The sequence below is a fragment of the Dendropsophus ebraccatus genome, chromosome 3, assembly GCF_027789765.1.
Source record: "Dendropsophus ebraccatus isolate aDenEbr1 chromosome 3, aDenEbr1.pat, whole genome shotgun sequence".
In the NCBI taxonomy this organism is placed as follows: domain Eukaryota; kingdom Metazoa; phylum Chordata; class Amphibia; order Anura; family Hylidae; genus Dendropsophus; species Dendropsophus ebraccatus.
Window position 1 is genome coordinate 113,871,858 of NC_091456.1, and position 17,618 is coordinate 113,889,475.

The following is a 17,618-nucleotide window of genomic DNA, read 5'->3' on the forward strand; positions in this document are numbered from 1 at the left end:
CCTTCACCCCGCGGGGGGGCCTTTCCCTTACCTGAAACATGCAGGGCAGTTCTCCTCTCCTCCAGGCAGTGGTGCAGGAGGGGGGCAGTCTGTGTTCTCTTCCCCAGGCAGTGGGTGGCCCTCACAGCTCCTTGCTTCATTGTAGGAGCAGTGAAGCTATTGGAGCTGTGCAGCCTAACCCACTCTTAGGCTAGGTTCACACACAGTATATTTGAGGCAGTATTTGGTCCTCATGGCAACCAAAACCAGGAGTGGATTGAAAACACAGAAAGGCTATGTTCACATAATGTTGTAATTGAGTGGATGGCCGTCATTTTATGGCAAATATTTGCTGTTATTTTAAAACAACGGCTGTTATATTGAAATAATGGGAGTTATTTACCATTATATGGCGGCCATCCACTCAATTTCACCATTGTGTGAACAGATCCTTTCTGTGTTTTCAATCCACTCCTGGTTTAGGTTACCATGAGGACCAAATACTGCCTCAAATATACTGTGTGTGAACCCAGCCTTAAAGTGTGGAGCTCACTGAGCATTCCATCCCCCCCCCCTTTCCCCAGTGTGCTACATAGGCCCTGCGATCATGGCCCCACCCACTTTTATCGATCCGCGATCAGAATATAACATCGTGGGGAGGGCTATAGCCTGTTCAAAATTGATTGTAAAAATAAGGAAGTGGGAGGGGTCTGCCTATGTGTAAAATCCTGCCTAAACCCATTCTGTCATCATGCAATGATAATATGTGGCCTCTTTGGGTGGAAATAACGGGAGAGAGGAAGAATAACAAAATACTTATAGCTGCGAGTTATAAGTTTCCAAGTATTGTGAAAGAAGTAAAAAATCTAAAAATAAAACAAAAAGATTAGGCACAAAAGCAGAAAGAAGTCATTATTATGGGGGCTTTAACTATTCCAATATAAACTGGAAAACAGAAACCTGCAGCTCCAGCAAAGGAAGCAGACTTTTTTTTTACAGGGAAGAAAGAACAGTTCTCTCTCCCAAAAAATACAGGAACCAACAATGAGGGCCTATTTACCTTCTGTCTGGCCTATTGGTTGAGGTCTGTGTGTGTGGTGTGTGTGTGTGTGGGAGGTAGGGTCGCCTAGGTAATAGTGACCACAACACAATAAGTTTTCATTTAATCTTTAACCACTTCACTCCAGCCATACTGCTACATACATTTATGCTGCTAATGCCCCATGCAGCATGAACATATATACGTTCCTGACAGTGAAAGATTTTTAATGTGTGCAGGGCCAATTCAATGCCATCTGCCCTGCACATATTACTGTCCCCAAACCCTGGCATAATGACAGGCAGCCGCGATTACACCTTAAGTGCGCTGATGCATAGCGATTGTGACGTTTAAAGAAGAAGTCCAGTGAAAATTTTTATTAAAATATTGTATTGCCCCCCAAAAGTTATATAAACCCGTACGTCCAGGGCCGCCTCCATGCGCCTCCTGGGTTCCCACTCGTAGCCCGGGACCGCGGCTATTAGCGGGCACGGTCCGATCGCCGTGCCCGCTAATAAAGTAATCGGATGCAGCTGTCAAAGTTGACAGCTGCATCAAGTAATCGGATGCAGCTGTCAACTTTGACAGCTGCATCAGATTACTTTATCAGCGGGCACGGCGATCAGACCGTGCCCGCTAATAGCCGCGGTCCAGATCCCTGGTGTCTAGTGGGGAGGATCCACACACCTTACCCCGTCTGGGGTCAGCGCCGTAATGGCGCTGATCCCGGCTCGGCACTCGATTGCTTCTCAATGAGAGATCAATGTGGTTATATTAGAAGTCTCCCAGGGGGGCTTCTAGTATAAGTGTAAAAGTAAAAATAAAAGTGTTATTATTAATAAAAAGCCCCCCCCCCTAATAAAAGTCAGAATCACCCCCCCTTTTCCCATGTTAGGCTGGGTTTACATATATAAGTTGGCGTCAGTTGCAGTTTTTATCTAAAAACTGACCACAACTGATGCCACAACTGATGCCAAAAATGCATCAGTTGTCATCAGTTTTTCTATCCTTTTTTTCAGCAAAAACCATCAGTTGTCATAATTTGCTCTCATCAGTTGACATTTCTTTTCCCTGTAGGTTTTCCTGTCATTTTCAATGGGATTTTTAGGTACTTGCAGTATAGTATAGTGGCAGCCCCTACACTGCTCTACATAAAGTAATGCAAATGGGGTTTCCAGGGTGTACATGCTACCGCACCCCTGCATGTATGTATTCAGTGGTGGATTTTAATGTTTGCGATTTTTTTTCACTTTTTTATTACAATTTTTCTGGATTTGATGCAACCAAAAATGCGCAATCTGCACTCTTGGATTTTTGTGCGCTTGCGCCGTTTACCGTGCGAGATCAGGACTGTGATAAATTAATAGTTTGGGCAATTACGCACGCGGCCATACCAAACATGTTTATTTATTTATTTTTATTTATAAAATGGGAAAAGGGGCGTGATTCAAACTTTTATTAGGGGAGTTTTTTTTAATTAATAACAACACTTTTTTTTTTTACACTTATACTAGAAGCATGAAGCACCCGGGACCGTGTCAGTTCAGAGCGGGGTCGTCGCACGGCCACGCTCTGAACTGCCATAATGATCGAAGGGCGTATATATACGCCTGACCCCCCCACAAACACACACATACCCACCTGACCCCCCCCCCCCACACACACACCTTGACCAACCCCCACTACCCCACCTACCCCCCCTCACACACACACACACACACCTTGACCCACCCCCACTAACCCACCTACCCCCCTCACACACACCTTGACCCACCCCCACTACCCCACCTACCTCCCCTCACACACACACACACACCTTGACCACCCCCACTACCCTGCCCCCCACACACACCTTGACCCACCTACACTTCCCTACCTACCTCCCCCCCACACACACACACACACACCTTGACCCACCTACACTACCCCACCTACCCCTCCCACACACACACACACCTTGACCCACCTACACTACCCCACCTACCCCCACACACACACACACACCTTGACCCACCCACCACACTACCCCACCAGACCCACCCACCCCAACACACTACCCCACCTGATCCACCTACACACCACCACCCTTATCCAACCACACACACCTCCCAACCTGACCCCCCCACACACACACACACAAACACCAATGAAACCTGACCCGACACAACCCCACCTGACCCCCTGCACAGTGTACCATCTGACCCCAACACACACTACCCCAATCCCACACATTGGGGCTTTGGTGTGCTGCCAGAGAGCCTCTTCGAGTGAATACAGAATCCGTCATCACACGGCTTGCCTCCGGCGCTCCATTCACTTCAGTGGTTGCGGCGCCGCACAGCCTTGTGGGCCGCACGGGAGGACGCTGCATGCTGCGTTCTCCCGTGCGGTCGGTCCGGCGGTGCGGCGTCACTTTTTGCACGCCGCATATATTGAACGATCCCAATGCGTTTCCCTCCGGCGCTTTTCTCATGCGCCGGAGGGAAACGCCGCCGGACAAATGTAAACCCGGCCTTATAAATAAAAAGCAATTAAACATGTTTGGTATCGCCGCGTGCATAATCGCCTTAACTATTAATTTATCACATTCCCGATCTCGCACGGTAAATGGCGTAAGCGCAAAAAAAATCCCAAAGTGCAAAATTGCACATTTTTGTTCGCATCAAATCCAGAAAAATTTTAATAAAAAGCAAACAAAAAGTCGCATATGCGCAATCAAGGAACCAATAGAAGGAAAACTTCATGGCGCAAAAAATGACACCTGACACAGCCCCATAGACCAAAGGATAAAAGCGCTATAAGGCTGTGTTCACACTACGTATATTTCAGTCAGTATTGTGGTCCTCATATTGCAACCAAAACCAGGAGTGGATTAAAAACACAGAAAGGCTCTGTTCACACAATGTTGAAATTGAGTGGATGGCTGCCATTTAATGTCAAATATTTGCTGTTATTTTAAAACAACGGCTGTTATATTGAAATAATGGCAGTTATTTACTGTTATATGGCGGTTATCCACTCAATTTCAACATTGTGTGAACAGATCCTTTCTGTGTTTTTAATCCACTCCTGGTTTTGGTTGCAATATGAGGACCACATTACTGACTGAAATATACGTAGTGTAAACCCAGCCTAAGCCTGGGAATGGAGCAATTTTTAGGAACATATATTTGTTAACAATGGTTTGAATTTTTTACAGGCCATCAGATACAAGAAAAATTATACATGTTACATATCGTTGTAATCATAACGACTTGAGGAACATATACCACAAGTCAGTTTTACCCCAGGGCGAATGGCGTAAAAATAAAAAAAAAACAAATAAAAGAAATGCGTTTTTTTTTTTTTCAATTTCACCACACTTTGAATTTTTTTCTGGTTTCACAGTTTACTTTATAAAAAAAATTCAGCCTGTCATTGCAAAGTACAATTAGTGGCGCAAAAGATTAGGGCTCATGTGGGTTTCTAGGTGAAAAAATGCAAGGGCTATGGCCTTTTAAGCTCAATAAGGAAAAAATGAAAACGCAAAAATTTTAATTGGCCGGGTTAAATCACCAATATACGCTTACGGGAAATTCTTATAAAGTGCTTTTTTCCCTGCACTTACTACTGCATCAAGGCTTCACTTCGTGGATAACATGGTGATATCACGACCCGACTCCCAGAGCTGTGCGGGCTGTGGCTGCTGGAGAGAATGATGGCAGAGGGATGCTCAGTGTCCCTCCAGTGCCCTGTGTCCCTCAGTGTCCCCCTGCCATCATCCTCTCCAGCAGCCACAGCCTGCACAGCTCTGGGAGTCGGGTCGTGACATCACTATTTTATCCAGGAAGTGAAGCCTTGATGCAGTAGTAAGTGCAGGGAAAAAAGCACTTCATGTGCATTTCCTGTAATAAGTGTATATTGGTGATTTGTATAACTTTTGGGGGGCAATACAATACTTTAATAAAAATTTTCGCTGGACTTTTCCTTTAACTTAGTTGGTGACGGGTCCATTCCTGTCACTGACTGATTGGGTCCTGATCACTTGAACAGACAGGCGGGGGTAAGCCACTTACCTCCGTCCGGTCAGATCGTCGATAAAATTAATCTGGCATAGCATTGATCAGTATATGCAATCTAATGATTGCATATTTAACTGTGAAAAAAGTGGAAAAAAGGTTTTAAAACATATTTAAAAAAAAAAACTTTAAAAAATAAACCCCGATAAAGTTGAAATTACCTTCTTTCACATTATAAAACTTAAAAAAGTAAACATATTATAAAATATATAAAATATGTAAAAATAAATAAACATGTTATAAACTGTAGTGTACAGAATTGTCCGATCTATTAAAATATAACAATATTGTTCCTGCACAGTGAACAGCATAAACAAAAAGAGAAAAAAAAACACCTGGGTTGCTGATTTTTTAAATTATGTATCAGAAAGAAATGAGTAAAAAGCAATCAAAATTTTTCTTTTAGGCCAATATGATACCAATATAAACTAGAGATCATGGCACAAAAATGACACCCCAACCAGCCATGTAGGTGGAAACCAAAAAGCGTTATGGCTTCTAGAAGACAAGGAGGAACATTGCTCCAATTTGACCTGGACATCCGGGGATCAATGACCTTTGGTTATGAAGTGGTCAAATATGAAGTGGACTCAGGAGGTGTGCTTGCTTCACTGACAGTCTGTTCTAGTTCATCAATAGTGATTGTGGCATTTAAAAGCCTAAATGACAGGTGCCACATGCATCTAAGGAATGATCAGCAACTCTCTTCAGAATCCCCTTCTGAAGGCCTTCATATCTACAGTGGTAGATCTGCTCTTATACATGTAGTTTGCCTCAGGTTATGTTACGATAGAGTCAGCAGTGCTAAGGATGAGGGTATTCTTCTTTCCTTGATCCCCAGTGCAGTTTTGGGAAATTCATACATTAATTGATTAATTAATAGTTTAATGCTCTGGGGGCGGGACTACTGCACTCTGTGATCTGCCATACTGCAATCCCTAATAAATATGGAAGGAGTGCGCTCTGCAGTTACATCTGGTTCTTAAAAATCTATTCTAATCAAAATGCAAAGTAGTCAATAAAAATGTTTTTCTTTTTTACTATTATAAACTTTAAAATGTCACTGTCGTACACTTTAGGATTTACTCAAGCCTGTTTAATGTTGTCCTTCTTCTATAGCTTCTCTTGGGAGAGATGGAAGGACATCCAGGTTGGAGACATTATTCGTCTGCAAAAAGATGACTTTATTCCGGTGAGTGAGATACCTTTTAAGAACAAAACTAAAATGTTACGTCTTTGTCTCCCTCCTTATAACTCATTGTAATAAAATCTATTTCCCCCTACATGTAGCAGATATGCTGCACTACCCGGGGCCTGGTAGACCTTTGACATTGTAAGAGGTTCCACACATCATGCTGTATCATGTTTGTGGTGTACCCCCACAGGTGTTTCTACTTTGAACACACCTTGCAAAAGCTTGGTACTTCAAAAGTGAAGTGGTGATGAAGTATTGTATAAGTTTTGGCACTAGATGTCAGTACTATGTATATTTATGTATATATGTTGCATAGCTGTAGTCATGTAAGGGTTACTGTATTGTATCTGGTGATTCTGTGCGCCAATGAGAGAGACTCTTCCTATCTCTATCCTCCTTTCTTCTCATACTCTCTTCCCCACCACTCACAGGAGCTGTTGCATACACCCTGTAGGAAGTAGTCACATGGAAAGAGGAAGTGTAGTTCAGTTTCTTTTTGTTTCTCTAAGGAGCAAGACACACAGATCAGGCATCCCTGCTGAGCTTAGCCAGGAGCCTGCCTCTGCCAGGTTCCCTGTCCGGGACAGACCAGCTGTAGTGTACACCTATGAAGAACACAGATACTTTCTTTTCTGAAGCAACATATCTCTAAAAGTGCAGGACAGTATCCTAAAGCAGAGTAGCTGATTCGGAAAGAGCAAAACAGCCAAGAGCCTAAGAACTCTATCTTGCAGCGCTGGTGACACCAGATAATTTCAGACACTTGGCTCAACTCAGGTGACAAGGACTGGGGCTTGTGTCATCCTGATAGGATTTTTTTGTTTTTATTCTCTCACCTCCTATTTAGACGTGCCAGTAAATCTGGTCCTTTTTTTTTTTTTTTCCGGGGACGGGGGTGTATGGTGGTATTGTTCATGTCTGGTGTGGCGGTGTTAAATGTGACGCCTGGAGCTATCACCTACCAAACTACCAATCGTGTGGTGAGAATTCCTTCAGACAATATGCAGACTGCTCTAATAATTGATTTAGGTTGTCTTCACATGTACCGGATCCGCAGCAGATTTCACGCTGCGAGTTTGCAGTGAATCCGCTGCCGATCCATGTACTGTGAAGGTCTATGGGGGTTACATATCCACAGCAGAATTTTCATTCCACTGCGGATATGTAAGTCGTCCCCTTTAACCCCACGCATCCCGCGCCCCGGCCCGAAGCATACATTACCTGCTCGGCGCCGCGGCTGCAGTGAAGCTCCCGGCTCCCCTCGCTCCCCATCAGCCAATAAGTGCCGGGGCCGGGGATTTTGCTGCAAACTCGCAGAGTGAAATCAGCTGTGTGTGAAGCTATCCTAAATGTGGAAATTTGTTGAATGTTTTAATCAGTTAAAAACCATGCAAAACGCAATTCAGACAATGTTTCTACATGTAGAGAAATGTATGTGGCATAAACCACGTTCCCATTTCATCCCTAGTCATCCCTAGTCATCTGCTGTTACCAGGATGGTAATCGATGAGTGCATACAGAGCATCGACTTGTGTGTGGCCAAAAGCATTGCAGTCATCTTCAGCCATCTGCCTTTGTACTAGAGCAAGAATCTCATTTGTAATATCAGATTATTGCCTTTGGCAATGGTGGAAGGCTGCCCTAGGGCAAGCTCGAGGAGTGGCATTAACCAATGGGGGTGATGGCCTTGCATGTGTTTGGCTCTGAGGTTGCTTTCTGACATGAGACATAGACTAGGTCCAGAATCAGCACATGATGGCTAGTGTGGTAAAGGTGTGCTTGGTGGAAAGTCAGGGCTAAACATGAGCTCCTTAGTTGTGGACTGCTGTGTTGCCTCATTTTGGTCCGAAGGAGGTGTTGCTTGTGCCTGCTGAAGCACCAGACTCCCACTTGCATCTGTGTGGTCTGTCTTGACATCCAGATTGCCAGAAGTCCTACAAGAAAAGCAGAGTTGAAAAATTAATACAGACTCTGGCTGATTCTACACAATTAAAGAATCAATGACCACGTTCAGGAAAGCAAAAAACCTCTTAAGAAGTACATGTTGGCTAGTGACAAAAATATATAATTTATCAAACAAATTTACTCTCGTAGGTCAGATTGTGGGTATAGAGTCGCTTTAAGGCGGTTTAGAGAGGGCTCACACCACCAGCCCTCTGTGAAGCGCCATGCTCCTGGCTGCTATTGGCAGGCGCCGGCTGGCAGCGTCATTTAAATGCTGTTAAAAAGTGTCAATGGTGGTACAGTAGTGTGATCAGGCTTCACTGAATGCGATTACTGTTACCTGTAAGGCCGTAACTTAACTTTGCAATGACAATGATCCTTGCTCACAGATCAATCGGTAAGGACTCCATGAGAATATGCAGAATAACTGCTCCTATGTAATCTATATACTCTACATTGATTCCTATGAGAAATCAGTGTAGTGTATAATTTGCACCATAGTGGAGCAAATAGTGTACAATAATACACTAATACAATAATAAAAACCCCTCCCTCATCAATGTCCCCAACTCCTCCCCCCCCAACCCCTCTCCATGGAATCACTAGGAAATCACTTTCCTAGCATAAAATAAAAATGTAGACCCAGATTTATCAAAAAGTGTAACATTTACACTGGTGCAAACTGCCCACAGCAACCAATCACAGCTCAGCTTTTAGCTTTGGTAAAATGAAAGAGGAGCTGTAATTGGCTGCTGTGGACCGTTCATACCAGGCTAAATTTTATACCTTTTGATAAATCACCCCCTTAGACAGAAACAAATTGTGCGTTCCCCACCCAGATAAATACCCCAAAATTACAACTCTACTCACCAAAGGTACTTCACAACCTATTTTTTTTCATTTCTAACTCCTGCCAAACCTCCCTCCAGAATTTTTGAATCTTCCTTCAAGCCCAAATTATGTGAAGGAAACTAGCTTTATCTTCCCCACACTGTGGGCATCAGGCCATCTCCCGAGTACCCATCTTTATCCAATTGAACTGGACAGTAATATGCTCTTTGTATTATCCTGAATTGTATAAATTTATGAGCTTGATTAAGAGATACCCTTTCTATATTGTTTCTAATATTCTGCCAGCTTTCTTGGGTAATATCTGGAACGTCTTTCCATATCTTCCTTACTGTATGCTCACGCCATACTTTGTGAGTATACTTACCGTAATCAAAGTTTTATACATTTAACCCTTTCCCGCGCGAGGACGTAACTGTACGTCCTCGCGCGGGTGCCGCTTGTAGCCCGGGACCGCCGGTATTAGCGGGCACGGTCTGATTGCCGTGCCCGCTAATACAGTAATCAGATGCAGATGTCAAACATGACAGCTGCATCCGATTACCGGATACAGAATTTCCCTGGTGTCTAGTGGCGGAGCGTTCTCCGTTACTGAAGCCGGCCGGGGACCGCTCCAAGATGGCGCCGTTCCCGGCTCGGCACTCGTTCGTTTTCGGCTGCAGCAGCCGAAAGCAAACGAGTGGCGATCTCATTGATCTTTGCTGTATATCTATACAGCAAAGATCTCAATGAGAGATCATATACTAGAAGTCCCCTAGGGGGGCTTCTAGTATATGTGTAAAAAAAAAAAAAAAGTTTTAATAGTTTTAAATAAATAAACATGTTTGCTATCGCCGCGTGCGTAATCGTCCGAACTATTAATTAATCTCATTCCTGATCTCGCACGGTAAACGGCGACAGCGCAAAAAAATCCCAAAGTGGAAAATTGCGCATTTTTGGTCGTATCAAATCCAGAAGAAATTTAATAAAAAGCGATCAAAAAGTCGTATATGCGCAATCAAGGTATCGATAGAAAGTAAACATCATGGCGCAAAAAATGACACCTCATACAGCCCCATAGACCAAAGGATAAAAGTGCTATAAGTATGGGAATAGTGCAATTTTAAGGAACGTATATTTGTTAACAATGGTTTGAATTTTTTACCGGCCATCAGATACAATATAAGTTATACATGTTATATATCGTTTTAATCGTAACGACTTGAGGAACATGCATAACAAGTCAGTTTTACCCCAGGGCGAATGGCGTAAAAACACATTCCCCCCCAAATAAAAGAAATGCGGGTTTTTTTTCAATTTCACCACACTTTGAATTTTTTTCTGGTTTCGTAGTATACTTTATGCAAAAATTCAGCCTGTCATTGCAAAGTACAATTAGTGACGCAAAAAATAAGGGCTCATGTGGGTCTGTAGGTGTAAAAATGCAAGTGCTATGGCCTTTTAAGCACAAGGAGGAAAAAACGAAAACGCATAAACGAAAATTAGCCTGGTCCCGAAGGGGTTAAGACAAAGGGGTGGGATTACAAAGACCAGCATACTTGTACTTGTCTTGTATAAGGCCCCGCCCCCTTTTCACAGACAGGATACACTAAGAGGCGCACGCTTCTTAGCGAATCCGGCCGGGCGCCCGAATTTGCGCCCGGCGTAAAAAATTTTGATCATAATTTACGCCTGCGAGCAGGTGTAAATCATGAAAATGAGGCGGGGGAGGAGGCCATGCCCCGCCTTTTCACGCTCCCGCAAGCTCTGCCAGCCCACCCATCTGGTGAGCCGGGCGTACAGGAGGCATTTGCTAGGAAGGAGAGGCAAATCTGCACCTTCTCCCTGGCGTACGCTTCGTAAATTCCCCCCCCCCCCCCAATATTTTCCTTCCTTGCCCCATCCCCAAAAGGGTCTGAAGCACCTTTTTCCATTTTATGAATTAAAAATACAAATATTTGGTACTTCTGCATGCATAATCGCCTGATCTATTAAATGATCAAATGCCTGATCTCGCACGGTAAATGGAGTAAGCGCAGAAATCTGCAAAAAAGCTAAATTGCTGATTTTGTCACATAAAATCCAGAAAAATTGTAATAAATTGTGATCAAAAATTGCATAAATGCAAGCAAGGTACCGACAGAAAGGACGGATCATGGCTCAAACAAATGAACACCGAACAGCGTAAAAATGAACCCCCACTGCACAACTACCGTATTTTTCGTTTTATAAGACGCATTTTTTAGCAAGAAAAATAGTGCCTGCGTAGTCCTCTTTCTTCTCCTGTCAGTACTGATCAGTGAGATCAGTGCCCTGCAGGAGAGAAATCTGGAGGTGATATGCATTGCATCCGCATCTTATCGAGCTGACATGTCCATTCTTCAGCTTGTTAGGGCTATGTTCACACAATGTCAAGAATAGAGACAAGGCAGCTGTTTTTGAAATTTAAAATAATGTCTGTTATTGCCGCGATTTAACTGACTGCTATGGCAATGCATTACAGTCAATGGAAAGACAGATGTCCATTGCACATAATGTATTGAATAATGGACGTTTTTAGAATAGTATGCACACATTTAAAGCTCTTATGTCCGTGATATGAAAAAGAAAGCTAAGACGTGAGATATACTGAATATACAATAGATATACACACACAATTATACAGTATACATGATGCACAATAAGCCTAACATACTATACACTGGTGGGTGATTTCTAAATAGCATTTGCATAATCTAAACCTGCCAAAATCATATATATATATATATATATATATATATATAAAATATTATTATTATATTTATTTATTTTTTTTAATCTGTGTAACCATACCATTGAGTATTTATTGTTATATTTTCTAGGCAGACCTGTTTTTGCTTTACACCTCTGAACCAAACAGCCTATGTTATGTGGAGACAGCAGATATAGATGGGTAAGAATTTCTTAAAATCTAAATTGTTAACATAAAGGGGCTGTGAGTATACTTTAAACTGCTGATCCTTTGTTATGTTTGCATCAGTGAATAGATTGCTGTCTTGATTTTTTTCTCTTTTCAATTGGATATAGGGACACTATAATCACATATACGGTCAGCCGAGTCTGTCTAGGACCTGATATTTACCTCTTTATGATTACTGTGTAGACAAATATTACTCTGTATATAGTGTTTTTTGTTTAGTAACACTAGTGATATTAATTGGTCGCTATGTAATGGTAGTGGTCATAGTGTGGTGGTATTATGTACTCCTTTTGTATGGGTATTATTGGTTATACTGGTCTTGGTATACTGGGTGCACTCAGATACACTATCATGGTAATGTATATGGCCATATTTTAACATTTGTATTTGTAGCTATATCACTATTGTATTAAGGTATACAGTATTATACAATTATTAACCCTATCTTTGCCCCCCTCACTGTTAATATGCAGACACATTGTACCCTTCTTACTGTTAATATGCCCAATACTGTGCCCCTCCATCCTACTATGCCCATACTGTTTATGGGCCCCCAGAATGTGGCCCCCACACTTCTAATGTGCCTCTCATAGTGCTGATATGGGCCCAAATTATATTTAAAGAGGCTCTGTTGTGAAACAGGGGTTGTGAATAGAGATGAGTTAATTTACAGTTCAAATAAAGCAAAGTGCTTTGTTAGCTCAGCAATCGGCTTATCAGCCTGCTGCCTTTGAACTCAGCTCCTCTCCTCTCTGGGTACCTGAAAAATAGATCCAAACCTAGGAAACTTCTCCCAGCTTCCCACACAGAGTGGAGCAGCGCTGAGTTCAAGGCAGGCGGTTAATAAGCCTACTGCTGAGCTAACAAAGCACTTTGCTTTGTTTGTACTGTAAATTCGCTAATCTCTAGTTATGTGCACAAGCAGTTTTGTATTATACTCATTTTATTTTATTTTTATGTTTTTATGTTTAAGTCAATGTTAACTAAAAAGAGAGAATGAGAAAGGTGCATCTTCTGGTCTAATGGTATTTTAGTGGCTGCGTATATAGTGATCTGCAGGTCATGTATGAACATATAGGCTATGCTAATTAATGGGCACAACATCATCATACGCTTCCTAGTAAAGTTTCCACCGATGCTTGATGGGGATCTCCTGCGATAAAATCAAGGTGAAAAATGGCAACGCACTAAGATCAGCACTGTCCAACTGGGCAACAAATCCCCCTTTTGACAGACCAAGTGCAGGTGGATTAATCATGAGCTCTAAACTGCTCTGTTGCTGCGGTATCCAGAAGATCATAGAAAAAGCATTTGTCTGCAATGTGTTTATGCAACAGTCTATATTGTGGTAAAGCCTTTCTCAAGCATAAAAATACAACTACATTGAATACAGAGACCTAGATACATGGTGGCCTGACTACTTCTTGCTGACCTCTTACATCAAAGTTTAAGTAAATAAACAAAATAGTGCATCAATCACTTAAAATGTTTCTGTCGTTATAACTTTCAAAATCTAAATCAACAGTAGGTGTGATCTAAAGCAAGTTTGCCATTTAAATTCATTATTATTATTATTATTATTATTATTATTGTTAGTTATGATGGAAAACATGGCCCTTCCTGTGTCCTGTTTTCCTGTTTTTTTTCAATCAGCACTAAGTGGGAGATTTATCAAACTGGTGTAAAGTAGAATTGTCTTAGTTGCCTCTAGCAACCAATCAGATTCCTCCACAGATTCCATTTTTCAAAGAATCTGTGAGGAATGAATGGTGGAATCTGATTGGTTGCTAGGGGCAACTAAAACAGTTCTACTTTACCCCGGGTTTGATAAATCTCCCCCTAAAAGTCTAAAAATCTGCCTACAGGAGACTGGACCTGGATTTCTGGTAAGTTCAGCTTTGTTTTTTAGCATGATAACAGCAAAAAATAATAATAATGTAAATTGCAAACTTGTTTCATATCACATCTACTGTTGATTTAGATTTTGAAAGTTGTAATGACAGGGACACTTTAAAACGGCACCATGAGCAGGTTTTGCCCAGAGAACCTGCTGATATGGCGCAGAAGCTCAGTAACTTATGAGTTGATTGCTGTGAATAATGCTGCGTTTACAAGGAACGATTATCATTCAAATGTTCCCAATAACGATCGCATTTGAGCTATAATCATTCTGTGCAAACACAGCGAACGATTAAGGGACAAGTGAGAAATTGTTCGCTTTGATCTTTCAACATGTTCTCAAATCGTCGTTCGCTAAAAATTCGCAGATCGCTTCATCTAAACAGTCTTTCAAAGATTCACCCTATGTGAGAGATTGGCTTAACGTGACTCTCTAACCACAATCTGACCCCCCCAAACCACTTGTACCTTTGGATAGCTGCTTCTAATGCAAGATCTGTCCTACGGTCCGTTTGGCGGATGGTGCAGTTATTGTCCTAAAAAACAACTTTTAGACTCACGGGCTGCATCTGTGCCCTAACTTTGCGCCACCCCTCCGTCTCTCCTCCCCACCCTCTTTATCATTAGGAATGCCACTGAAACATTTTCTACATGCTGAACATTGCACAGGTGCTTAACGATCCAGCCCATGTTCAGTATTGACACAGCTGATGAAAAGAAGACAATCTGCCTGGAGCATTCCTAATGATGAGGAGGGTGGGGAGGAGGGCTGGAGGGGTGGTGCAAAGTTAGGGCACAGATACGCCCGTAGGGCACGGGCTGCAAATTTAAAAGTTGTTCTTGCATTAAAAAGTTGCAAGTTTAAAAGTTGTTTTTGCATTACCTTCCGAACGGATCCCAGGACAGATCTTGGATTAAAAGCAGCTATCCGAGGGTACAAGTGGTTTGGGTGGGTGGGGGGGGGGGGACAAAGTCGCTTTAAGCGATCTTAAAAAAAGAATCGCAATAACGCTAACCATTTATTCATCTAAACTCTGATTATTTAAAAAAAAAAAACTGGCATGTCACTTGTGCACCAGGGAGAATGCACGAACGCTGCGCCAGGCGAGGTGAATATGTGTATGGAGAAGGCTCTTGAGGTACAATACTGCCTTCAGCCGCAAGAGAGATGTATGCATGTATATATGCAACTGTATCCCTCACCTGCAACACTTCTGCTGTCCTGGGGTGGGGGTGGGGATCACTTTGATTTGCTGTTCTGGTGGTTGAGGTGTTGTTGCTGGTTCCGCTCTGATGCTCTGTCCCAAGGCTGGGGAACAGTAGGGTGTTGTGTGGGCCACTGTAATGTATCTTCCAGGGGGAAGGGGTTTGATATGGAGGGGGGTTGCAGGCCGCTCTGATCCGCCGTCACACAGATCACAGCACACTTACCTCCCCACACACATCATACACTCCTAACGTCATTGTATATATCATACACTCTTTATTATTCGCATTGGCTGGCTAAACTGTGTTTTATTAATCCTTTTTAAGCATTTCATATATAGTTATTTATTTTTTTGTGTAAAGGTTGTATTGTCCTTCCTATCACCTGCGAAGCCGTGTGCGCGTGCGCCGCTGAGATGAGTCCGACGCCCATAGAGAATAAATGGAGCCGTCATTCTCTATGGGCGTCTGACTCATCTCAGTGGCGTTCGCACGGCTTTGGGTGCTGATATCTTCATCCCAGGACCGGCTCCAGAAACAGGACTCGTCGGAAAGGGTAAGTATCTGGGGGCTGCACCAGGGGGTCGGGCGGGCTCTGTGCCCGCGTCCCCGGTGACAGGTTACCTTTTAAATAATGGATGATTATAATCACGCTTATAAAGGATTTATAAAACAGTATCCAGGCACCTAGTTCCTTTTTTTTTTTTTTTATGAAAAATCCTGTGTTTTCTACCTTTTTGTTTAAGTAGTATGCTTTGGCTCTAAAAGCATATCAGGTATGCTGAAGATGTAATGTTTCCATTTTAATGATGGTAATACATGTGGGGTATTCTCATGTATTGTAGCTGATTTTCTGCAGCAGATTTCATTTAAATAACTGAACACAGCATCAAATCTGCTGCAGATCTGCTGCAGATCCTGTAGGTGTGAACGCACCCTTACCGTGTTTTTTTTCTCCTTTACTGTGTTTTTTTATTTTAGGGCGACTGTGGCTATGACTTTGGGGAATGAAAGACTAGCGCAACTTATGAAAACTACACAGCTCCTGGGTGGGTGGACATGTGATGTCCAGACTCACACAAGAGTTAGGCACGTGGATTCTAATATAGATAGTTGAAGACTCTTTATATATTGTGACACATTGTTTTTAGATAATTTCATTCAAGGTGCGCATTGTAATTTATGTCAATTCATCAATGCAATGTATATATGTTTTATGGCATTTAGGTGACTGGTAGTCTGTTCAAATAACTGTGCAGTGCATTGTTTTATGATATTTAAGTGATTTGATATACCATTTTATTTATTTACTTAAACTTTGATGTAAGAGGTGAGCCAGAAGTAGTCAGGCAACCTTCTTTCTAAAGGCCCTATTCCACCAACAGATCTGACAACAGATTATCTGCCAAAGATTTGAAGCCAAACCCAGGAGTGGATTTGAAAAGAGGAGAAATCTAGTCTTTCCCTTGAAAGTCTTTTGACCTGTTCTCTGATTATAGTCTGTTCCTGGGTTTGGCTTCAAATCTTTGGCAGATAATCTGTTGTCAGATCTGTTGGTGGAATAGGGCCTTTAGTCTCTGTATTTAAGGATGTTGATGTACTTGTATTTTTATGCTTGAGAAAGGCTTTACCACAATATAGAACCGAAACGCATTGCAGACAAATGCTTTTCCTATGATCGGCTGGCTACCGCAAATGTGCTGTTCACACTCATGATGAGAAAGCAGCGTTTTGGATCTAGTCATTAATCTACCTTTGCTTGATCTGTCAAAGGGGGATTTGTTGCCTAGTTGGTCAATGCTGCTCTTAGTGCATACTGTAAATCAATGTTATATATCCTGTCACACTGGTCCTTGCTGATATTTTGTCTTTTCTACCAGAACTTTGCACATGCAAGGAAAGACACCTGTTTTTAATGCAAGTTGTATATTAACTGAGGACAATTAACTTTGGCTTATTGTATTATTAAGTCACCAGGAGACAATGCTTTTTGTCATGCAACAATTCAGTCAGTAAAATGTCACAGAGGTTTTGGTGCTGTGTGACAGGAGAGCTGACCATACAGTGCAAGCACCCCCAGGATTCTCTGCTACTGAATAAGCAGTGAAGGCTTGTCCTACCCAGTGCATGCTCAGAAATGCTTGTCAATCAGTACTAGGCCATGTCTGTGAGCTTAAAAAGGACTGGGACTTTTTTTTTTTTTTGTGAACAGAGAAAAGACCAAATATTGGCAAGCAGGGAGCATGGACAGCAGTGTGACAGGAAGGGAGACAACCAGTTGCCATATGTATATCGATCAGTTAAATATAGAAAATGTGAAGGAAAAAAAGAATATATTGCACAACCCCTGTTGATTAAAATAAAAAAAAAACTTTTGCAGAAGTGGCTCTTTAATTGGAAAAAAAAATCATCTCTCTCTTGATCATGATGCCCGGCAAGCCATAATGCACAGGAGCTCAATGAAAAGAGCACGGGAGCTGAGCTCATTTTATGGAAAAGGAGGACAGAGTC

The 17,618-nt window shown here is 42.2% G+C and overlaps 1 protein-coding gene across 1 annotated transcript in view; it reads left to right on the forward strand.

The window, feature by feature from the left end:
• The window catches only part of ATP8B3 (ATPase phospholipid transporting 8B3), a 317,397-nt gene that overhangs the window by 81,812 nt on the left and 217,967 nt on the right, over positions 1-17,618 (forward strand). Inside the window, exons 7-8 of the mRNA XM_069963518.1 lie at positions 6,196-6,268; positions 11,905-11,975. Of these exons, the coding sequence (XP_069819619.1) occupies positions 6,196-6,268; positions 11,905-11,975 (144 nt within the window). The remainder of the gene's footprint in view (positions 1-6,195; positions 6,269-11,904; positions 11,976-17,618) is intronic.